At 36.7% G+C, this 25844-nt stretch overlaps 1 protein-coding gene and 1 non-coding gene across 5 annotated transcripts in view; one reads left to right on the forward strand and one right to left on the reverse strand.

The window, feature by feature from the left end:
* Positions 1 to 25844, reverse strand: part of BRWD3 (bromodomain and WD repeat domain containing 3) — a 200138-nt gene that overhangs the window by 46734 nt on the left and 127560 nt on the right. For all 4 annotated transcript variants that reach the window (XM_035711728.2, XM_035711729.2, XM_035711726.2 and 1 more), the window contains 7 exons: positions 22564 to 22731; positions 20356 to 20539; positions 18718 to 18811; positions 16869 to 17018; positions 8642 to 8718; positions 7886 to 8054; positions 6704 to 6817 (listed from right to left, as the gene is read on the reverse strand). In XM_035711728.2, coding sequence (XP_035567621.1) covers positions 6704 to 6817; positions 7886 to 8054; positions 8642 to 8718; positions 16869 to 17018; positions 18718 to 18811; positions 20356 to 20539; positions 22564 to 22731 — 956 coding nt within the window. The remainder of the gene's footprint in view (positions 1 to 6703; positions 6818 to 7885; positions 8055 to 8641; positions 8719 to 16868; positions 17019 to 18717; positions 18812 to 20355; positions 20540 to 22563; positions 22732 to 25844) is intronic.
* On the forward strand, positions 21849 to 21953 carry LOC112671956 (U6 spliceosomal RNA). Its single transcript, XR_003143942.1, has one exon. It is a non-coding gene; the product is annotated as a U6 spliceosomal RNA (small nuclear RNA).

The following is a 25844-nucleotide window of genomic DNA, read 5'->3' on the forward strand; positions in this document are numbered from 1 at the left end:
CTATTGTTGATAAATGAAACATCGGAGTGCAGGTGCTCCTTTGAATCAGTAATTCTGTATCTTTTGGATAAATACCTAGTACTGAATTGCTGGGTCTTAGGGTAGTTCTATTTTTAACTTGTTGAGGAACCCCCAAACTGTTATCCAGAGTGGCTATACCAATTTGCATACCCATCAACACTGCAGTATTCCTCTTTCTCCACATCTTCTCCAACATCTGTTGGAGTTGTTTGTGTTGTTAATTTTAGCCATTGTGACAGGTGAGAGGTAGTATCTCATCATGGTTTTTGATTTATACTTCACTGATCATGACATCTTGAGCATTTTATCATGTGCATGGATGTTAGACATCTGAAGATTCTCTTTGGAAAAATGTCTATTCATGTCTTCTGCCCATTTCTAAACAGGATTATTTGTTTTTTGGGTGTGGAGTTTTATTAGTTCTTTATATATTATGGATACTAACCCTTTATCAGATATGTCATTTGCAAATATCTTCTCCCATTCCAAAGGCTGCCTTTTAGTTTTGTTGTTTCCTTTGCTGTACAGAAGCTTTTTATCTTTATGAAGCCTCAATAGTTCATTTTTTGCTTTACTTTCCCTTGCCTCCTGAAACATGTCTAGTAAGAAGTTGCTATAGCCAATGTCAAAATGGTTTCTCCACGGTTCTCCACTATGGTTTTGATGGATTCCTGTCTGACATTTAGGTCTTTCATCCATTTTGAATTTAGCTTCTTATATGGTGTGCGAAAGTGTACCAGTTTCATACTTCTGAATGTTGTTGTCCAGTTTTTCCAACACCATGAGTTGAAGAGACTGTCTTTTTTCCATTGGATATTCTTTCCTACTTTGTCAAAGATTAGTTGACTATCTAGTTACGGGTGCATTTCTTGGTTCTCTACTATGTTCCACTGATGTATGTGTCTGTTTTTCTGCCAGTCACATACTGTCTTTTTTTTTAATAAATTTATTTTTTGTTGGTGTTCAATTTACCAACTGTCTTGATTGCTACAGCTTTGTAATAGAGCTTGAAGTCTGGAACTGTGATGCCTCCAGCTTTGCTTTTCTTTTTCAAGACTGCTTTGGCTATTCAGGGTCTTTTGTGTTCCACACAAGTTTTAGGATAGTTTGTTCTAGCTCAGTTAAAAATGCTGGTGGAATTTTGATAGGGATTGCATTAAATGTGCAGATTGCTTAGGGTAGTATAGACATTTTAACAATATGTTTTTCCAATCCATGAACATAGAACATTTTTCAATTTCTTTGTGTCCTCTTCAATTTCTTTCATAATTATTCTAGTTTCCAGAGTACAGATCTTTTACGTCTGTGGATAGGTTGTTTATTCATAGGTCTCTTTTGGCTTTTGGTACAACTGGAAATGGGATGGATTCCTTGATTTATTTTTGTTGCTTCATTTCTGGTGTATATAAATGCAAAATATTTTTGTACACTGATTTTGTATTCTTCAAGTTTACTGATTTTGTGTATCAGTTCTAGGAACTTCTTGGTGGGGTCTCTTGGGATTTCTACAGGGCATCAGGATATTTGCAAAGAGTAAAACTTAATTCTTCCTCACTGAGTTGGATGCTTTTTATTACTTTTTTCTTTCCTGTGGATAGGACTTTCAGGTATGTTAAATTACAGTGGTGAAAATGAACATCCCTGTCTTCTTGATGTAGAGGAAACTCTCTGTTTCTCCCCAATGAAGATGATATTAGCTATGGGTCTTTCATATACAGACTTTATTATGTGGAGGTATGTTCCCTCTATCCCTACTTTGTTGAGGTCATTTTATTCCCAAGAATGAATGCTGTACTTTGTCATATGCTTTTTTGCATCTATTGAGAAAATGAAATGGTTCTTGATCTTTCTTTTATTAATGTGGTGTTATCATGTTGATATATTTGCAAATACTGAATTACCCTTGTAACCCAGGAATGAATCCCATGACTGGTGAATCATTCTTTTAAGTACTGTTAGATTCAATTTGCTAGGACCTTCTTTAGAATTTTTGCATCCATATGCATCAGGGATACAAGCTTATAATTCTCACTTTTAATGGGGTCTTTTTATTTTTTTATTTTTTATTTTTGAGAGAGAGAGAGAGAGAGAGAGAGAGAGAGAGAGAGAGAGAATGAACAGTGGAAGGAGCAGAGGAAGAGGGATAAGCACACTCCATATTGAGTGTGGAGCCCAACATAGAAATCAATTCCATGGCCCTGAAATCATGATCTCAACCAAAACGAAGAGTTGGTGCTTAACTGACTTAGCTGCCCAGGTACCCCTATAGTGGGGTTGTTGTCTGATTTTGGTATCAAGGTAAGCCTGGTATCATAGAATGACTCTGGAAATTTTCCTTCCATTTTTTCCAAGAGTTTGGTGAATATAGGTATTAACTCTTTTTTAAATGTTTGGTAGACTTCCTCTGTGAAGCCATCTGGCCCTGGACTTTTGTTTGTTGGGAGATTTGTGACTACTGATTTAATTTTTTGGTGATTTTTCATATCTTCAAGTTTTCTATTTCTTCCTGTTTCAATTTCGGTAGTTTATGCATTTTTAGGAATTTATCCATTTCTTCCATATTGCCCAACTTCTGGCATAATTTTTCATAACATTTTCATAAGTTTTTATATTTCTGTGGTGTTAGTTGTGATTTCCCCTCTTTCATTCATGATTTTATTTATTTGGGTCCTTTATCTCTCTCTCTCTTCTCTCTCTCTCTCTCTCTCTCTCTTTATTTTTAAATAAATCTAGCTAGAGGTTTTTCAATTTCTTTCTTTTTTAAAGATTTTATTTATTTATTCATGAGAGACAGAGAGAGAGAGAGAGAGAGAGGCAGAGACACAGGCAGAGGGAGAAGTAGGCTCCATGCAGAGAACCTGACGTGGGACTCGATCCCGGGTCTCCAGGATCCTGCCCTGGGCTGAAGGCGGTGCTAAACCACTGGGCCACCAGGGCTGCCCAGGTTTTTTAATTTCATTAATTCTTTTGAAGAATCAGTTCCTAGTTTCACTGATTTGTTTTATTGGTTTTGTTTCTTCTTTTTTTAAAGATTTTATTTATTTATTTATTCATGAGAGACACACACAGAGAGAGAGAGGCAGGCAGAGACACAGGCAGAGGGCTCCATGCTGGGAGCCCGACGTGGGATTCGATCCTGGGCCGAAGGCAGCGCTAAACCGCTGAGCCACCCGGGCTGCCCTTTTTCTTTGTTCTATATCTTTTATTTCTGCTCTAATCTTTATTATTTCTCTTCTTCTGCCGGCTTTAGGCTTTATTTGCTGTACCACTTCTAGGTCCTTTAAATGTAAGGTTAGGTTGTGTATTTGAGACTTTGCTTGCTTCTTGAAGTAGGCTTGTTTTGTATATACTTCCCTCTTGTGACTGCTTTTGCTGCATGCCAAAAGTTTGGGATTATTGTGTTTTCATCTTCATTTGTTTCCATGTATTTATTTCTTCTTTAATTTCATGGTTAACCAAATTCATTTTTTTAGTACGATGTTCTTTTATACCCATGTATGTGTGGTCTGTCCAAATTTCTTCTTGTGGCTGACTTCATGTTTCATAGGATCATGGTCAGAAACTATGCATGGTACGATCTCAGTCCTTTTGTATTTGTTGAGGCCTGATTTGTAACCCCATATGTGATCTATCCCAGAGAACATTCCATGTGCTTTCAAAAAGAATGTGTATTCTGGTGCTTTAGGATGAAATATCCTGAATATATCTGTTATATCTATCTCATTCAGTCTATCATTCAAAGCCATTGTTTCCCTGTTGATTTTCTGCTTAGGTTATCTGTTCATTGCCATAAGTGGGGTGTTAAAGTCTCATAATACATTTGTATTATTATCACTGAGTTTTTATGTTTGTTCTTAACCCATTTATATACTTGGGTGCTACCAAGTTGGCAGCATAAATATTCAAATGTATATTAGGGCTTTTTGTTGGATAGATCACTTTATTATGATATAGTGCCCTTCTTCATCTCTTGTTACATTATCTTTGGTTCAAAATCTAGTTTGTTTGATGTATGTATGGTTATTCCAGAATTTTTGAAATCTATAAGCATGATAGATGGCTCTCCATCCCTTCACTTTTAGTCTGTATGTGTCTTTAGGTCTAAAGTGAGCCTATTGTAGGCAGCACATAGATGGATCTTATGTTTTGATTCATTCAGATACATTATGTCTTTTAACTGAAGTAGTTAGTTGATTTACATTCAGAGTGATTATTAATAGCTATAAATTTAGTGCCATTACCTATGTTACCTTGTTGTTTCTGGAGATTTTCTCTGTTTCTGTCTAGTCTTTCTTGCCTTTGGATTTACTTTCCCACTCAAAGTGTTTTTCCTATTTCTTGAGCTACTGTAGTGGTCACAAACTCCTTTAGTTTTTGTTTGTTTGGGAAACTCTTTATGTCTCCTTTTATTCTGAAGGAAGGCCTTATTGGATCAGGTATTATGGCTGAATGGGGAAAATATGAAAATATATCATGGTACTCTCTTCTGGCCTGCCATGATTCCGTTGACAAGTCTTCTGGTAACATGATTTGTCTTCCCTTGTAAATTAGGAATTTCTTTTCCTTTGCTGATCTCAGGATGTCTTCCTTATCTCTGTATTTTGCATATTTTACTACGATATGTCTTCATATTGGTCTGCTTTTGTTGATTTTGGTGGGAATTCCATCTCCTAGATTTCAATCTTTGTTTCCTTCCCCAGATTAAGTGTTCAGCTATAATTTGCTCAAATAAACCTGCCACCTTTTCCCTCCCTTCTTCTGGGACCCCTATAATATGAATGTTATTATGCTTTATGGAGTCACTGAGTTCCCGAAGTCTACAGTCATGATCCAATATTTTCCTTTCATTGTTATTTTCAGCTTCATTATTTTCAATTATTTTATTTTCTATATCACTTATTTGTTCTTCTCCCATCCTCATCATTATATCCAATTTGTTTCACATCTCAGTTATAGCATTTTTTTATTTCAGCCTGACTAGTTTTAGCTCTTTTATCTCTACAGTAATAGACTCCCCATTATCTTCTACGGTTTTCTTAAGACCTCAAACTATAAAAATCCTAGAAGAGAACAGAGGCACTAATTTCTTTGATATTGGGTATAGTAACTTCTTTCTACATATGTCTTCTGAGTCAAGGGAAACATGCAAAGATAAACTGTTGGGACCACATCAGAATGAAATATTTCTATGAGCAAAGGAAATAATCAACAAAACTAAAAGGCAACCAATGGAATGAGAAAAGATATTTGCAAATAACCTATCTGATAAAGGGTTAATATCCAAAATATATGAAGTTATAAAACTCAACACCCAAAAATCAAATAATTCAATTCATAAATGGGCACAAGACATGAATAGATACTTTTCGAAAGAATATACACAGATCTTCAATACACATGTGAAAAGATACTCAACATCACTAATCATCGGGGAAGTGCTAATCAAAATTTTATAATATTAAAAGGTAATTGCAAAGTAATTCTTCATTTATAAGACTGCTTGATCACTATGTCTAGTATAAAATATTAAAACAGGCAAATTTAGAAACATTTGGTGAAATTTTTATTGGTCCCATGACTTTTAGATCCATTTGCAAAGTATTGCCCCTTCTTTTGTTATAAAGACAATATCATATTCCTATTATTAGTCTTGAAAACTGTAAGCATTTAATCACTCAGAAATGAATGATTATTCAGTATATCAGAGAGTATGCAAGCCAATTTTAGTTAAATATTACAATGTTACTATAATTTTCATAAGGAAATAAAAATTTTCTCACAAGATAGAATTTAAATCTATTTTTAACTGACCAGTGATAAATATGGCAATGTTATTCAATCATAGGCTCAGTAGGAAGTACCTGCCCATAAAATGACATTCTTCTAATCACTGAAAGGGGCAATTGTCCTCTAATGTATTTTCTATCAGGTCGAGCATGGGCTTTTTTAAAAGATTATTAGGACTTGAATTAGGATCAAAATAACACTTAATTTTACTAAGCAGCAATTAAGCTAAAAATAAAGACAATTATTTTCATGACTTCATAAGCCAACCAATTTATTTCAATATTCTCTGAGCATCTAAGATATTGAAGAATCTGTGCTAAGTACTACAAATGAAACCACTTAAAAGCATAAATTTGAACAGAAATCAAAATGGCTATAATAATGTATCTAGATTTTAAAGTAACCTTCTACCTCTTCTCTGCAAACCTTTCCTCCTCCTTTCTTAGCCTTTTGTTTCAGGAACTTGTTACCACTCTAAAGACATGACAAAAGTAGTGGTAGGAAGTAGACAATTCCTATCAAAACCACCTCGATTCTGTATTTCCCTATAACAACCCCTAACTCCTTCATCCAGGAGACTTGTAATTTTTGAAGACCGTACCCTGTTGTAGCCTCCTTTGCCTGGGAAGGCAATAAAGGCATTGTTCCTCTTTAACCAAACTCTTTCTTTGTATTATATGTTGTATCTGAAGCATGGAGGTAGGTTTTTGATAAAACAAACAATAAAAAAATTAGTAAGATTCCGTCACTGTCCACAAGAATACATAATGGAGGAGTGCAGTTAAGACAATGTACATATAACTATAATAGAATTGAGAATATAAATGCCCTAAGACTGATTAAAATGAGTGCTCTTGAGGTTCCAAGAGAAAAAGTTATAATAGGTAACAATTACCTCATCTCCCATCTGTGGGACAAATGGGGAACGTCGTGGTATGGTATCCAAAATCCACTGAGGGGCAAACCATTCTTCATTGGGTTCACCTGCCATAGAAATCAGTCCTCCTTTCTAAAATATAGTTCACAAATATACAAGCCATAAATATATGACAGTAGTATGAAAAATAACAGAATGTTAAAAAAAATCAGTTTATAATAAAACCTAAAATATACAAATTTAAAAATTTTTCATTTATCAATTATATACAATTTTAAAACAAAAAGATAATCTAGTGAGTTCTTTAATATGTTGCTTAATTTTGGCTGACAGATAATAATATGACATTATATACTATGTAAGAACCACATAGTTTCACATCCCTAGAATACCATGTGAATTTGAGTATAAGTAACACAGGATCTTTTTGACAGTAAAATTGTAACAATCAAGAAGACAATTCTATCTACTAAAGCAACAGGATACAGAATATGTACAAAATAATTTTTTAAATGAATATTCAAATAACTATGTGGATTAAGTCTTTACCTAGTAAAAATGAAATTATAGTGAGGAAGAGAAACCATCATTGGGATGAAATAAAATATATAAAGAAATGGAAGTAGTCCTATGTGATTTATTATACTCTTCCATTTTATAAGTCAAAAATGTATAGAGGGGCACCTGGGTGGCTTGTCAGTTGAGTGTCTGACTCCTGATTTTAGTTCAGGTCATAATCAGTGAGATTGAGCCCCATGTGGTCAGGCTCCATGCTTAGTGGCAAATCTGCTTGGGATTCTCTCTCTTCCTCTCTCTCTGCCCCTTCCCCGACTAGTGCTCTCTCTCTCTCTCTCTCAAATAAATAAATAAATGAATATTTAAAAGAAATTTATGAACAGAAATATGACAAGAATAACACTTTTTTATTATAGTACCTTATTATGTAAAACTCTACTATATTTTGAGAAGTGATTACCAATCTTTTAATTTAATAATGACTAAAATAAGAATGAAGATATTCTGGCTTCTACTTTTGATAACAGAAAAAAATGAAATTCTTTTTATTTTAAAGTAATTTTAAACAATTTTACTTAGTTTCCCAGATGGAATGTTATTTTTAGAGAAAAGTCAACTGTTACTATTATTCAAGTGTCAAAGTCAAAAACAAAAACAACAAAAACAACTTGTAAATTTACAAACCTTCTTTCTAGTTTGTTTAGGTTTCTTTTGCCTTTCTTCTAGTGACTTCAAATTCTCCTCCTCAGAGCTGCTGCATATTTTCCGTGTTGCCTGTCTGGTCTGTCTTTTTGGAGGCTGCAAATTTATTCCAGCATCTGCTGTCCAATCAGAATATTCACTTGATGAATCACTATAAAGATATCAAAATTATGAATATGTAAGTTTAGAAAAGGAATAGTTTTGCATCCTAATTGAAAGATGATCATTTTGTAATAAAATAGCATTATAAATAATATGCTTGATTTAATTCTAACTGAACAGAAAAATATCAATATAGATTTTTGATCATTATTTAAGTTATTTCAGTGAAATGCTTCTTGGATAAAGTATAGTAGTTCATTTCCCATAACAGAATTTAAAATTCAAACTTCCTGTCCAAGTCACAAAAGCTTCCTTTAATAAAGATGCCCCTAATCCCTGGAAATGGTTAAATATAGCTGTTTTAAAACTCAACTAAATATAGCCTGCTAAGATGCAGAGTTTTGAATTTACAAAGCAACTTATTTTAGAAATGAGGAAACTAATGTGTAGTGACATGCCCAAAAAGATATTGGCAGAACCAGGATAAAACAAGTCTCTGGATTTCCAACCAAGCAGCCTTTCCATTATAAAATACTATTTTAACTCTGGTTTTACCAGAGTCTTACAAGAACACAATTTCACATTAAATTTAAAATGCTCAAATAATTTTGACCAAATCAAAACCATTAAAACTACCTGGAAGAACTTTCACTTTGCCATTCAATAACAGGATCCTCTACAGAAGCATCACTTGTGCCAACAGTTTCATCTTCCTGCAACAAGGAGCCAGCAATTGAGATACATGGTTATTAATCAGCATATTATTAATTAGCACACACTACCTGTTTTATAACACTTTTTGTATTTCCTCTAACCAACAATCCAGTTAAAATACACATAATCTGGGGGCACCTGGATGTCTCAGTCAGTTGAGCATGTGACTCTTGGTTTCAGCTCAGATTGTGACCTCATGAATGTGGAATTGAGCCACATGATGGGCATGTGATCAGTGGGGAGTCTGCTTGATATTCTCTCTTTCCTCTCCTTCTCCCTCTGCCCCTTCACTCACTCATTCTCTCTCTCTCTAAAATAAATAAATTTTTAACAATGGACATAATCATTTTTCTACATATAACTGTAACTCACAACTAAGCCTACCAGGTATTAAAAACTTTCTAACACCTACTATCTTAATGATATGGGACATCTTTTATTATTTCAAAGACTGAACAGACTCCTTAAGGTTCTCAAATATAACCCTCTTAAATATTAAGATCATTGTTTAAAAAATATCTATATGCCTCTGCCAAGTTAATATAACTATTCTCCATAAAACTTAATAAACTTTTTATTATGTGAAATATCAAACATACCAAAATAGAGGGAATAAATTACCCTTGTGTACACAATCTCCAGTTTAGACAATAACTCGCTGCCTGTCTTGTTTTATCTGTACCATGACCAAATGACTCATACCCAAGTAATTATTTGAAAGTAAATCCTTACAAAAAACCCATTTTAACTACGAACATTTAGTAAGATTAGGATTCTTTTTTAAAACAAAACCACACCACTATTATCACATGAGAAAGGTAACAACATTCCTCAATATCTGACCATTCTTTTTAGTTCAAGATTTTCATAGGTGGGGGAGAGAAGGAAGGGCGTCATTGATAAGAATTAAACAACTGTGAAAGCTGAAAAAATGATAGGAGTGCCATATATTGCCAATGATTGATTAAACTGACATTATCCACTTAACAACTAAAGAGACAAAAGGACAGGATTGCAGAAGAAAGGAAGAAAAGAATTGGTATACTCTATTCTTTTTTTTTGTTTTTATTTAATGTAATGTTTGTTTATTTCTGATGTCCAAAGTTCATTACAAGTTTTATTTTTTTAATAAATTTATTTTTTATTGGTGTTCAATTTGACAACATAGAGAATAACACCCAGTGCTCATTCCATCAAGTGCCCACCTCAGTGCCCGTCACCCAGTCACCCTCACCCCCCCGCCCACCTCCCCTTCCACCACCCCTAGTTCGTTTCCCAAAGTTAGGAGTCTTTCATGTTCTGTCTCCCTTTCTGATATTTCCCACTCATTTTTCTCCTTTCCCCTTTATTCCCTTTCACAATTTTTTATATTCCCCAAATGAATGAGACCATATAATGTTTGTCCTTCTCTATTCTAATACTCTATTCTTTACCATGAAAAAAGTAGGACTGAAAGAAGCCATCACTTAGTAATTTCCAAGACTGACAAAGTCAACAATAAAGGAAAATCTACGTATTCAGGTGAATACACAGTCAACCAGGTCTGGGACTGTAAACTATCACTGTTTATATTCCACTTTTTATTTCTGGGCAAATTACCTCTCACTGTCCAAAAATCAAAGTTTTTTTTTAAGGAATTTATTTATTCATGAGAGACACAGAGAGGCAGAGAGACAGGCAGGCTCTATGCAGGGAGCCCGATGTGGGACTCAGTCTGAGGACTCCCAGATCACACCCTGAGCCAAAGGCAGGCACTTAACCACTGAGCAACCCAGGTGTCCTTGAAAGTCAACTTTACTGGCATATTTTATGCTCTCAAAAAAAAAATCTTATTGGGAGTGGAGAAAAATGGCAGAAGAGTAGGCCAAGTCACCTGGCCGCACCAACTTGCCTAGATAACTTTCAAATCACCCTGAAAACCTAAGAATTCGGCCTGAGGTTTAAAGAGAGAACAGCTTGAATGCTACATTGAGAAGAGTTCGCGCTTCTATCAAGGTAGGAAGATAGAAAAATATAACTAAAAAGCATCCAGTGGGGGAGGGGTCCCCGCGAGGAGCCAGGCTAAGGCCAGGTGTGCCTCCAGGACAGGAAATCCCAGTCCGGAGAAGCAGGAACTTTACCAATCTTCTCAGATGGAAAGGCACTTGCAGGGAGCTCGAGCAAGATCCCAGGAGGGCCAGTGGAGCTCCCAGGATCCTGGGGACACTAACAGAGGAAATGAGACCCGGGGAGAGCATGCCACGCACCATAGACTGAGCTAATTAAAGGGCTGGAGCATGGACGCAGCAGGGCCCAGGGAGCAGCCCAGGCAGCAGCTCAGGCGGCGGCTCCACGTGGAGGGGGCTGCGCGGCCGGGAACGCAATTCCAGCAGCGCAGACCCCAGAGCCCAACATGCCAGGAGACACAGCCCAAGATCCAGCACTCCCCTTGGGACAAGCGGAGGCCAAGAGGGCACAGGAGAGTGAGGACAGTCCTGCCACCAGGTGGCCCCGAGCTGTACAGATCAGGGGCCCTGCCACTGGAGCATCCAGGCCCCTGCAGAATGGGAGACTGCAGTAGCTACTGCTGGAGCAGACTCTAGGGCGGGAGAGATGGCCACCACCACTGTTGTTATTCCTCTTGGTGTCACCTTGTGCCTGGGACTGAGCAGGACTGCTAGGAAACAGGGGCCTCATAATATAAACAGCTCCCAATGAACCATGCACCTGGCAGGGGTGGGGCAGCACCCCCAGGTGCACACACCTGAGAATCAGCACAGCAGGAACCTCCTGCAGAGACAACATGGAAGGACAGGGGAAGAGCTAGATCTTAACCAAGCAGCACTGGAAAGCTCCAGGGGAAGTCAAGGGACTTATAGTACACAGATTCAGAGGATACACCTCTTTGTTTCTTGTTTTCTGTTTGTTTCCCCCTCCTTTTCCCCCTTCTTTCCTACCTTTAAACAGTACAACTTGTGTTTAGCCACTCTGCACTGAGCAAAATGACTAGAAGGAAGAACCCACCACAAATGAAAGAATCAGAAACAGTACTCTCTCCCACAGAGTTACAGAATTTGGATTACAATTCAATGTCAGAAAGCCAATTCAGAAGCACTATTATAAAGCTACTGGTGGCTCTGGAAAAAGCATAAAGGTACCAACAGACTTCATGAATGCAGAATTTAGATCTAATCAGGCCGAAATTAAAAATCAATTAAATGAGACGCAATCCAAACTGGAGGTCCTAATGACAAGGGTTAATGAGGTAGAAGAACGAGTCAGTGACATAGAAGACAAGTTGATGGCAAGGAAGGAGGCTGAGGAAAAAAGGAAAACACTATCAAAAGACCATGAGGAAACGTTCAGGAAAATAAATGACAGCCTCAGAAGGAAAAAAATCTATGTTCAATTGGGATTCCAGAGGCCACCAAAAGAGACAGAGGACCAGAATGTGTATTAGAACAAATCATAGCTGAGAACTTTCCTAACCTGGAGAGGGAAACAGGCATTCAGATGCAGGAGATAGAGAGATCCCCCACTAAAATAAATAAAAACTGTTCACCACCCTGAAATTTAATAGTGAAACTTGCAAATTCCAAAGATAAAGAGAAGATCCTTAAAGCAGCAAGAGACAAGAGATCCCTAAACCTTATGGGGAGAAGTATTAGGTTAACACCAGACCTCTCCACAGAGACCTGGCAGGCCAGAAAGGTCTGGCAGGATATATTCAGGGTCCTAAATGAGAAAAACATGCAGCCAAGAATACGTTATCCAGCAAGGCTCTCATTCCGAATAGTAGGAGAGATAAAGAGCTTCCAAGATAGGCAGGAACTGAAAGAATATGTGACTACCAAACCAGCTCTGCAAGGAATATTAAGAGGGACACTGTAAAAGCAAGAGGAAGTCCAAGGAAATAATTCAAAAAAACAGGGACTGAATAGGTATCATGATGAACTAAATTCATATCTTTCAATAGTAACTCTGAACATGAATGGGCTTAATGATCGCATCAAAAGGGGTTGGGTTTCAGACTGGGTAGAAAAGCAAGACCATCTATTTGCTGCCTACAAGAGACTCATTTGAGACATAAGGACACCTACAGCCTGAAAATAAAAGGTTGGAGAACCATTGCCATTCAAATGGTCCTCAAAAGAAAGCAGGGGTAGCCATCCTCATATCAGAAAAATTATACTTTATCCCAAAGATTATAGTAAGAGATAAAGAGGGATATGATATCATACTAAAAGGATCAATCCAACAAGAGGACTTAACAATCATGAATATTTATGCCCCTAATGTGGGAGCTTCCAGTAGGTAAATCAATTAATAACCAAAGCTAAGATATACTTAGATAATAATACACTTATACTGGGAGACTTGAACACAGGGATCACTGTAATTGACATATATTCTAAGTACAACATCTCCAAACAAACAGGAGCATTAAATGATACACTGCACCAGAGGGATTTCAGATATTTACAGAACTTTCCTTCCAAATGCAACTAAATACACATTCTTCTCAAGTGCACGTGGAACTTTCTCCAGCATAGACCACATACTGGGTCATAAATCAGGTCTCAACTGATACTAAAAGATTGGGATTGTCACCTGCATATTTTCAGACCATAATGCTTTGAAACTAGAATCAAATCACAAGAAGTTTGGAAGAAATTCAAACACATGCATGTTAAAGAGCATCCTGCTAAAAGATGAAAGGGTCAACCAGGAAATTAGAGTAGAATTAAAAAGATTCATTGAAACTAATGAGAATGAAGATACAACCATTCAAAATCTTTGGGATACAGCAAAAGCAGTCCTGAGGCAGAAATACATCGCAATACAAGCATCCAGCCAAAAACTGGAAAGAACTCAAATACATAAGCTAACCTTGCATCTAAAGGAGCTGGAGAAAAAAGAGCAAATAGATCCTACATCCCGCAGAAGAAGAGAGTTAATAAAGATTCGAGCAGAACTCAATGAAATAGAGACCAGAAGAACTGTGGAACAGATCAACAAAACGAGGAGTTGGTTCTTGAAAGAATTAATAATAGAGATAAACCAATAGCCAGCCTTATTAGAAAGAAGATAGAAAAGGCTCAAATTAATAAAATCACGAATGAAATAGGAGAGATCACCACCAATACCATGGAAATACAAACGATTTTAAAAACTTATTATGAGCAGCTATACGCCAATAAATTAGGCAATCTAGAAGAAATGAATGCATTTCTGGAAAACCCCAAACTACCAAAACTGGAACAGGAAGAAATAGAAAATCTGAACAGGTCGTTAACCAGGGAATTAATGGAAGCACTCATCAAAAGCCTCACAAGACAGAAAAGTCCAGGGCCTGATACCTTCCCAGGGGAATTCTATAAAAAGTATAAAGAAGAAAGAATACCTATTTTACTAAAGCTCTTCCTGAAAGATAGAAAGAGATGGAATATTTCCAAATTCGTTCTATGAGGCCAACATCACCTTAATTCCAAAACCAGACAAATACCTCACAAAAAAAGGAAAATTATATATCAATATCCCTGATGAACACAGATTCAAAAATTCTCACCAAGATACTAGCCAATAGGATCCAACAGTACATCAAGAAGATTATTCACCATGAGCAAGCGGGATTTATCCCTGGGATGCAAGGCTGGTTAAGCACTCGTAAAGCAATCAATGTGATAGATCATATCACCAAGAAAAAAAAATAAGAACCATATAATCCTCTCAATAGATGCAGAGAAAGCATTTGACAAAATACAGCATCCATTCCTGATCAAAACTCTTCAGAGTATACGGATAGAGGGAACATTCCTCAGCATCTTAAAAGCCACCTACGAAAAGCCCAAAGCAAATATCATTCTCAATGGGGAAACACTGGGAGCCTTTTCCCTAAGATCAGGAACAAGACTGGGATGTCCACACTCACCACTGCTATTCAACACAGTACTAGAAGTCCTAGCCTCACCTATCAGGCAACAACAAAAAGAGGCATTCACATTGGCAAAGAAGAAGTCAAACTCTCCCTCTTTGGAGATGACATGATACTGTACATAGAAAACCCAAAAGACTCCACCCCAAGATTGCTAGAACTCATCCAGCAATTCGGCAGTGTGGCAGGATACAAAATCAATGCCCAGAAATTAGTGGCATTTCTAAACTCTAACAGTGAGACTGACGAAAGAGAAATTAAGGAGTCAATGCCATTTACAATTGTACCCAAAAGCATAAGATGCCTAGGCATAAACCTAACCAAAGAGGTAAAGACTCAATATCCTAAAAACTGCAAAACACTCCTGAAAGAAATTGAGGAAGGCACAAAGAGATGGAAAAATATTCCATGCTCATGGATTGGCAGAATTAATTTTGTGAAAATGTCAATGTTACCCAGGGCAATTTACACGTTTAATGCAATCTCTATCAAAATACCATGGACTTTCTTCAGAGAGTTGGAACAAATAATCTTAAGATTTGTGTGGAATCAGAAAAGACCCCGAATAGCCAGGGGAATATTGAAAAAGAAAACCGGAGCTAGGTGCATCACACTGCCAGATTTCAGGTTATACTACAAAGCTATGGTCATCAAGACAGTGTGGTACTGGTACAAAAACAGACACATAGATCATTGGAAGAGAATGGAGAATCCAGATGTGGACCCTTAACTCTATGGTCAACTAATATTCGACAAAGCAGGACAGACTGGCCACTGGAAAAAAAGACAGTCTCTTCAATAAATGGTGCTGGGAAAATTGGACAGCCACAAGCAGAAGAATGAAACTAGACCATTCTCTCACATCATACACAAAGATCAATTCAAAATGGATGAAATATCTAAATGTGAGACAAGAATCCATCAGAATTCTAGAGGAGAACACAGGCAACACCCTTTTTGAATTTGGCCACAGTAACTTCTTGCAAGATACATCCATAAAGGCAAGGGAAACACAAGCAAAAAGAATTATTGGGACTTAAGATAAAAAGCTTCTGCACAGCAAAAGAAACAGTCAAAAAAACTAAAAGACAACCTACAGAATGGGAGAAGATATATGTATATGTAAAGGGTTAGTATCCAAGATCTATAAAGAATTTATTAAGCTCAACTGCAAAGAAACAAACAATCCAAACATGAAATGGGCAAAAGACATTAACAGAAATTTCAGAGGAAGACATAGACATGGCCAACAAGTACATGAGAAACTGCTGCACATCACTTGCCATCAGGGAAATACAAATCAAAATCACAATGAGATATCACCTCACACCATTAGGAATGGTGAAGATCAACAAGACAGGAAACAGCAAATGTTGGAGAGGATGTGGAGAAAGGGGAACCCTCTTGCACTGTTGGTGGGAATGTGAACTGGTACAGTCAGTCTGGAAAACTGTGTGGAGGTGCCTCAAAGAGTTAAAAATAGAACTGCCCTACGACCCAACAATTGCACTGCTGGGGATTTACCCCAAAGATACAGATGCAGTGACATGCTAGGACACCTGCACCCCCATGTTTATAGCAGCATTGTCCACAATAGCCAAAATGTGGAAGGAGCCTTGGTGTTCATCCCAAGATGAATGGATAAAGAAGATGTGGTCTATGTATACAATGGAATATTACTCAGCCATTAGAACCATCAAATACCCACCATTTGCTTTGACGAGGATGGCACTGGAGGGTATTATGCTGAGTGAGGTTAGTCAATGGGAGAAGGACAAACATTATATGGTCTCATTCATTTTGGAAATATAAAAATTAGTGAAAGGGAATAAAGGGGAAAGGAGAGAAAGTGAGTGAAAATATCAGTGAGGGTGGCAAAACATGAGAGACACCTAACTCTTGGAAATGAACAAGGAGTAGTGGAAAGGGAGGTGGGCGGGTGGTTGGGGTGACTGGGTTATGGGCACTGAGGGGGCACTGAGTGTTATGCTATATGTTGGCAAATTGAACTCCAAAAAAAAAAGCAAAAAAAATCTTAGGTATAAATCAGGGAATATATGTAAAGGAATTCAATGTAATGCTCAAATTTGCCTATTAAATGCCTTACTAAACAATAATCTTAAAAGAAAATCATTAGAACTAGTTTCTATTAAAATGACTATTAAAAATAAATCCAAGGTGATGATACTAACAGGGAAACCAAAAATTACACTGAGTAAATAGCAGACATCTAACCTCTGAGGAGCTGTCTGAGTCTTCCTGTACACCTGAATTTTGACATGATGCTTGTGAATTATGCTCTATGTTGGACCGTGTTTGGTAAGTATGCTGACGCTTACGCTGTGTCCTTCTTAAAGACCGCCCACAGCTAGGCTGATAATCATTCTGTAAAACAGAAAGAAAATAGATTTAAAAAAATTGAAGGCCCAGTGATCAAACACAAACATATATAAAGCAAATCAACTGGGCAGGGGTAGGGTGGGGATAGATGTAACAATTAGGAATAAATCCCCAAAAAGAAAATACAAGATACATGTATATTTACGCCACCTTCCATTAATATTGAGTACTTTCCTATTTTGAAAATTTTGTGATCAAGTTAAAGAGTGCCTAAATTTTGGGCTGTAAGAATGGACTGACTCAGAATTTACATATTCTATATTATTCATAGTTTGTTACAAGATGCAAGAAGCAAGATATCTATATCATACCTATGTATATGTAATTCTTAATATGTACTTCTTTAGTTTTCTAAAAAACTACATTTGATAGACCGATAAAAATATTTAATTTTTAACTAAAATTAACGTGAAAACTATGTTTTCTAACCTTTACAAGTATAAAATGTTAATAATATACCTTTATGTAAAAGTTAAAACCGTAGTATGCTATTGGAGTAAACAAATTTAAAATTCTTATAAATAAATCAGTATCAAGGACCAGTTTCTTATCCTATATGTAAATATTTCCCATTTTTAATATAAAATGTTTACAGACCCAACTGCCTTGTTAATTAGTCTCAGACATATTTGACAAATCAGCTTAGCAGGAGAAAATAATATAAATCATGGATCTGAGTCATTCAAAATCTCTAAGAAAATAACCTTGTTGGAGAACATCAAATAAGCTAACAAAGCTTATTTAAAAATTAAGAATGTAGGCAAAAAATATTATCTAAGGATATTTGACGATATTCATATGATACTTACCTAAAATTGTGTTTATCAATACTGAAAAACACTTTTAAAATTCAGTGCCCATTGCCTAGATTTCTTTAATAAAATTAATATCATCTTAGACTATCCACATTACCATACTTTTCAGGAGTTATAGTTTGATCTGGGAATAAGAACATACATTGTTATGCCACTAGTTTGTTCAATATCAGAATACTAGTAAGGGGCTTACTATGTACCTAATGAAGTATAGGAATCTGATTCCCTGCTTAGGAGTTTCTAAGTTTCTACTGGGAATATGAATCTTTCCAAAATAAATCAGATTTTGCTCCTATATAATTAGGTAGGCCAAGAGTGGGCCTTTTCTGTAAATGGACAGAGTGTAAATATTTTTGTCTTTGCAAGTCAGATGTTGTAACTACTCAATTCTATAGTATATAAAAGCAGCCATAGACCATATGTTAATAAGTATGGTTGTGTTCCAATAAAACTTACATTAACAGGAATGGGCTGTAGACCAGATTTAGACCATGGGTAGTGGTTTGTGACTACTAAGATATCTAAACATTTTTTTACACTGTGATTAGTGACCAGCCAACAATTTTAAGGTTTTACTCTAACCATATAAAAATGGTATTTTAATACAAATGTTTTATACTTACAATGACCACACGTCCTAAATTTTGGAGGATGTCCTGACTTTGTGTAATTCTTTTTTGTGTGTGTGTGTGTGATTCTTTTTTATTAATAATTGCTATGTATTTCAATTTGGGGTTAAAAAATAGGCTTCCTATATGTAGTCAACTAGCAAAATAGCCGCTTAATACATAACTGCTACCTTTGAAAAACTCAGTATCTGCAAATATTTGCAAGCAGTATATCCCAAAGTACTGTAATACTAAACTTACCCTTTGGGTAGTATAAGATGGCTTTTTCTTCTTTTCAACTGTATAAAGACTGATTTCTATGTCACCTTTTGCAGTTCGACATTCTTCCTGAACCCTAATAACAAATGTCAAAGTGACAGAAAATCATCAAAAATCAAACCAACAGTCTAAAGTCAGATAACAAAAAATCTTTAAAGGTAAAATTTGCGACTTTAACCATTTTTCGGTATACATTACTGAAATTTACAATATTGTGTAACAACCATCACCACTATTTCCAAAACTTTTTCATCACTCCGAACAAACTTTGTAACCACTAAATAGTAACTCTCTATTTCTCCTTCTACCAGTCTTTGTTAACCTCTAATCAACTTTATGTCTATATGAATCTGCTTACTCTAGATATTTCATATCTCTATATATATTTCATCTGCTACTTGTCTTTTTTGTGTCTGGTATTTCACTTAGCATGTTTTTAATGTTTATCCGTGTGGTAGCAGGTATCAGAACTTCATTCTTTTTATGACTGAGCAATATTCCCTTGTATGTATATATCACAATTTGTTTATCCATTCATTTGAGAACAGACACTGGAGTTATTTCAATTGTTCTAGTATTATGGATAATATAGCAATGAACACTGGCATACAAGTATCTATTTGACTTCCTTCTTTCAACTGTATTTTAACATTTTGAGCAAAGTATTATTTCAAATTGCTCTACTGCCAGGAGTTCATAAATTAGCTATGTCTCCTTTTTTCTTATTATTGCTATAGAAAGAAAAGGTGAAATTAAATTATGATTGCTACTTGTTGGATGAATCAGTAAAAGGCTTGATAAAGGAGATAGCATGATTAAGAGAGATTGTATGTTCTCTGTCAAATATTCTTTTTTTCTATTTTTTTTAAGATTTTATTTATTTATTCATGAGAGACACACAGAGAGAGGCAGAGACACAGAAAGAGGAAGGAGAAACAGGCTCCATGCAAAAAGTCTAATGTGGGACTTGATTCCCGGACCCTGGGACCACACCCTGAGCCAAAGGCAGATGCTCAACTACTGAGCCACTCAGGCGTTCCTCTTCTTCTTTTCTAAATCTACTTCCAGACTATGTGGATTAATTGGAATTGATATTAATGCAAATGTTAGGATTTATAAATAGGAATAGGTATTCTAAATTTAAAATTTATCCTAATAAAATCCTTTCATACAAGGAAGTCTACTTAAAGGGCATTTCAAAATTTACCCTAAGCACTGGGATCTACAACATACCTATATTGCATTCCCAAACTATTCCAATATCAGATTGATGGCCTTTCCTCAGAACCACTGTTGAATTTTGGGTCTACATATCATTGAAATATTTACTCACATCTGGTCTCATATTCTTACTTAATAGTATTTGTATTATCTTCTAACTTAGACTATAAATTCATGGAAGACTATGTTTTAATTTTTCTGTATTTCCCAAACCATTTAGCATAAAGCCAAGCCAATTGAAGATAATTATTAAATAGTTGTTACAGAATGAACTAACTGGAATAAGGTAGAAAAACATACAAAACTTCAGCTTGATTAAAAAATAATTTTAGTTATAAAATCGACTAACTAAACAATAAAGTTCTCAATTTTCTTATTAATGTTACCTTATTGACTCACCTACTAACTCCACTATTTAGTTCATTGACCACCACTCTTCTGCTCCATGCCATGAGATCTCGTTCAGTGGCCATCTGGCTCCGGGGAGCATTATTATGCATTTGTCGGACACCTTCGATCTGACCACTACGTCGAAACCCAATATTTGGGGAAGAAGATACATCCATATTTGGACTTCTCAGAGCTAAAATAAAAATAAAGGTACCAGTTTCTCTGAGTGAAGGCACCAAATTTTCAGAGATCAGTACACTAAAATAGGAAAGTCTATGACAACATTGCTATCCCTTTGTTCTATATTTTCTGTACCACCTTCATGGTTTTTATACAGTGATGAATAAAGCAAGGCACTCAATAAATGCTTAAAGTTTCTATCACTCTTTTAAATTTTTTCAAAGTATATTCACATCTGTCATCTAATAAATGCTTATGAAATACAAAAAGTGTATTTAGCATGATTTGGTAGATTTACAAATATTTATTAGCACTACTTCAGAAAGCAGCTTTTAATCTAAATCCTATATTTAGCCCATTAAAAGGTTTATGAATAAAGTTTCAATTGGCGTTCAAAAGTAGTAATAAGAGAAAAAGGATAAACAAAAACACTTTAACAAACTTTCATTTTCAAAACTGATAAGCAATGAATAAAAGGTGAAATGAAGTAATGAAACCTTTTCTAAGTCCTTAGACATGTCCCTGTAAATTTATTTTTGTTGTATTTGCAAATAAAAGTAGAAATGGAATCATTCATTTAACCATTAAAAAAAGCACCCAGGAAAGACAAAAAAAAACAAAAACATTGGAAATAGAATTCAGTGGGGGTGTTTTGACTAATGGCATTTCATATCTATCCACAGAATTCTACTATTGAGGGTAGAGCTATTGAGGGTAGAGCTGAATGCTGATTTCATTAATGATTCTCTAAATCAAGGTTCTAAGAAAGTTTTACATCTTAGAAACAGAAAGGCCTGGTTACTGTAGGATTATCAGTCCACTTATTATCTTTTTCCAGGTTAAGTAAAGTTTATGAGTTAGTTAGGTGTTCCTTAGGTGAACAAAGAAATGTTTTAATTTTAATTTTATGGGATACTTAATAATCAGGAAATGAGTATAATACCCTGTGAATCACCTCAAATTTAAATCACTTTATTCAATTCTTGGATTCTTTTTTTAGATTTATTTATTTATATATTCATGAGAAAGAGAGAGAGAGAGAGAGAGAGAGGCAGAGACACAGGCAGAGGGAGAAGCAGGCTCCACGCAGGGAGCCCGATGTGGGACTCGATCCCGGGTCACTAGGATCAGGCCCTGGGCTGAAGGCAGCGCTAAACCGCTGAACCACCCAGGCTGCCCCAATTCTTGGATTCTAAAAGCTATTATATCCAAATAAACCCCAATTATATAAGTGTAAAAAGAAACACATTTGCCAAAATCCCATAAGACAACTGCATTTTGAAGTACAACTAATAGTTCTTGATAAAAGTAGAATTGATGGCACTTGCTTCGTCATGACTTATACTAAAATTGGAACAATGCAGAGAAGATTAGCATGGCCCTTGAGAGGGGATGACATGCAAATTCATGAAGAACTCCATCATTTAAAAAAAAGTAAAACTGACAGAAGCTAAGATTTATATAAAATTCAGATGTATAGCCATATTTTAAGTAAAGTAAAGAAATGATACAATAAATTAGAATATTGTCATTATTCAAAGTGTTTTGAAAATCAATTCAGAAGTTGCATCTGTATTTCCTAAGAATAGGGCTTATCTTCCAGTGTATGTCTGTAAATTCAAGAGATGAAGGGGATAATGTTAATTTCTTTTCAACAAAGAAAGGTAAATTTTTTGTTAGTAATTTTTATATTCACAGTGGTTTTAATTTTGAAAACGTAAGTTGGTCCCCTTTTACCAAAAGGCTGTACTTATTGTAGCACCTCATTTATTAGAAAAAATGTAAAGACTGCAAATACATTCTTCAGTTAAGAGAAAACAGTTTATTAAAATATACTACCTGTATTTCTAAGAAACGCTAAGGCCTTTTAGCAACAAATGACAATCAGATTATGGCACTTTGGTGTATTCGATATGACAATTGTAAATTAACAAAAATGTTCTTATTTAAAAACCTAAAATGTTTCTTACATGTAATCACTTAGTGCAAGTAAAATTAAACAAAGTACCTCCATCATATAAATATATACATACTTACCACCATTAGCAGAATATGATCTATTAATTGGAAAATGTGGAACATCTCCTTCATTTATTAGTCTAAGATCCTGTTCTCTCTGTAGTTCCCTGATTATTCCGTCAAGAATGCTTTCATCTTGGTCATTGGTTTGTTGCCCAATTACTTGTTCTACCACCTCACCATCACCTTAATGAGATCAAAGATATAAAGCCACAAAATTACTTAAATTTTTATCTATCCTAAATATAATAAAAACAACCAAAAAAAAAACAACCTTCATCTATAATTTTCTAGGTAAATAATAAAAAAATAAGATTAAAATGAAAATAAGACATATATCAAATAGTATTTGTAAAGACCTTTTATATTGTTTGATATGTCAGCTTGTGTGTATGATTTAACAAATGTCCCCAAATTAGCCATTATTAGGAGTGTCTTCTCATCTTAAAGAATAATTACTGAATTATGAATTTTCAAATGTACTTTCTTGATGAAATATTCCAAGCAAAAAGTCCAGATTATTAGAGAGCTGAGTAAGTTAAAAGTTCAACTACAGATACAGAAAATGTTTTACATCTTTCATGAGAATTTCCTTTCTGAAATAAAACAAAGTAACGGTCTTTTAAATACTGTCTCCTTTGAAAATACCTCAGTATATTGATAAGTACAGAAATTTCTACTGACACACTGATATACAATGATTACATCTGAATAATTTATTTATTTCTATATTCTTTTTTTCTCTTTTTAAAAAGATTTATTTATTCCAGAGAGGGGATGGAAGAGCAGAGAGAGAGGGAGAGAATCCTCAAGCAGACACTTTGCTGAGTATGAAGCCATGTGGAGCTCAATCCCAGGAGCTTGAGATCATGACTTGAGCCAAAATCAAGAGTCAGAAGCTCAACCAACTGAGCAAACCAGGCGCCACCTATATTCTTTTTCTTAAATACATCTTAGATATGTTTGTCATCTTATTATCTAGTCAGACTAAAAGGTAGCCAAAAAAGTAGCCAAGTCATCAGGTCTTATAGGAAATGAAGTGTGATGAATTATATTTATTTCATTCAAATGTTTTGAGTTTTATCTCCTATTTAATATTCATGCTGTTTGCCCTTATTTAACACATATGGCATTATTAAAGTCAATATTAGCAAATGTGTAACACCATTTCATTGCTGTACAAATCTTTATGAGAGAGTACATAAAAAGATATTCAACATTTCACTTATAAAGGACAATTCGGGGGAGGAGGGGCAAGATGGCAGAAGAGTAGGGTCTCCAAATCACCTGTCTCCACCAAATTACCTAGAAAACCTTCAAATTATCCTGAAAATCTATGAATTCGGCCTGAGAATTAAAGAGAGAACAGCTGGAATGCTACAGTGAGAAGAGTTTGCGCTTCTATCAAGGTAGGAAGACGGGAAAAAAGAAAAAAAGAAACAAAAGGCATCCAAGGGGGAGGGGCCCTGCAAGGAGCCGGGCTAAGGCCAGGGCGAGTGTCCCCAGGACAGGAGAGCCCCTTCCTGGAGAAGCAGGAGCAGCACCAACCTTCCTGGGCGGAAAGGGGCTCCCAGGGAGTTGGAGCAGGACCCAGAAGGGCGAGGATGCCCTCGGGTACCCTGGGACAGTAACAGAGCAACTGCGCGCCCAGGAGAGTGCGCCGAGCTCCCTAAGGGCTGCAGCGTGCACGGAGGGACCCGGCGGGACCCGGAGCAGCTCCGAGGGACTCGGGCGGCGGCTCCGCGGAGGGGGCTGCCTGGCCCCGGGAGCAGCTCGGAGAGGCTCCGGCAGAGGAAGAGGCTCCGTGCGGAGCGGGCTGCGCGGTTCCAGGAGCAGCTGAGGGGGCTCGGCGGCGGCTCCGCGGAGGGGGCTGCGCGGCCCGGGAGCGCGAATCCAACAGCGCAGGCCCCGGAGCACAGGGCGCCGGGACACAGCCCAGGATCCCGCCTCCCCCCGGGACAGGCAGAGGCCGGGAGGGCCCAGGACCGCAAGGACGCTCCTGCCCCAGCTGAGTAGATGAGCGGCCCGCCCCGGAGCCTCCAGGCCCTGCAGACGGAGAGATCCAGCGTTCCTGCCGGAGCTGAATCCAGGGCTGCAGAGCTGTGCCCCGCCACTAGGGCTGTTGCTCCTGGGGCCTCACAGGGTAAACAACCCCCACTGAGCCCTACATCAGCCAGGGGCACAGCAGCTCCCCCAACTGCTAACACCTGAAAATCAGCACAACAGGCCCCTCCCCAGAAGACCAGCTAGACGGACAACTTCCAGGAGAAGCCAAGGGACTTAAAGTACACAGAATCAGAAGATACTCCCCTAAGGTTCTTTTTTTGTTTTGTTTTGTTTTGCTTTTTTATTTGTTTCCCTCCCCCACCCCCCTTTTTTCTCCTTTCTTTTTCTTTCTCTTTTTCTTTTTTTTTCATTTTTTTTTCTTCCTTTTTTTTCTCTTTCTCTTTTCTTTCCTTCTTTCTCTCCTCTCTTTTTCTCCTTTTCCCAATACAACTTGCTTTTGGCCACTCTGCACTGAGCAAAATGACTAGAAGGAAAACCTCACCTCAAAAGAAAGAATCAGAAACAGTCCTCTCTCCCACAGAGTTACAAAATCTGGATTACAATTCAATGTCAGAAAGCCAATTCAGAAGCACTATTATACAGCTACTGGTGGCTCTAGAAAAAAGCATAAAGGACTCAAGAGACTTCATGACTGCAGAATTTACATCTAATCAGGTAGAAATTAAAAATCAATTGAATGAGATGCAATCCAAACTAGAAGTCCTAACGACGAGGGTTAACGAGGTGGAAGAACGAGTGAGTGACATAGAAGACAAGTTGATGGCAAAGAGGGAAACTGAGGAAAAAAGAGACAAACAATTAAAAGACCATGAAGATTGATTAAGGGAAATAAACGACAGCCTGAGAAAGAAAAACTTACGTTTAATTGGTGTTCCCGAGGGTGCCGAAAGGGACAGAGGGCCAGAATATGTATTTGAACAAATTCTAGCTGAAAACTTTCCTAATCTGGGAAGGGAAACAGGCATTCAAATCCAGGAAATAGAGAGATCCCCCCCTAAAATCAATAAAAACCGTTCAACACCTCGACATTTAAAAGTGAAGCTTGCAAATTCCAAAGATAAAGAGAAGATCCTTAAAGCAGCAAGAGACAAGAAATCCCTGACTTTTATGGGGAGGAGTATTAGGGTAACAGCAGACCTCTCCACAGAGACCTGGCAGGCCAGAAAGGGATGGCAGGATATATTCAGGGTCCTAAATGAGAAGAACGTGCAACCAAGAATACTCTATCCAGT

This window comes from Canis lupus, chromosome X (assembly GCF_003254725.2).
Source record: "Canis lupus dingo isolate Sandy chromosome X, ASM325472v2, whole genome shotgun sequence".
NCBI lineage: Eukaryota > Metazoa > Chordata > Mammalia > Carnivora > Canidae > Canis > Canis lupus.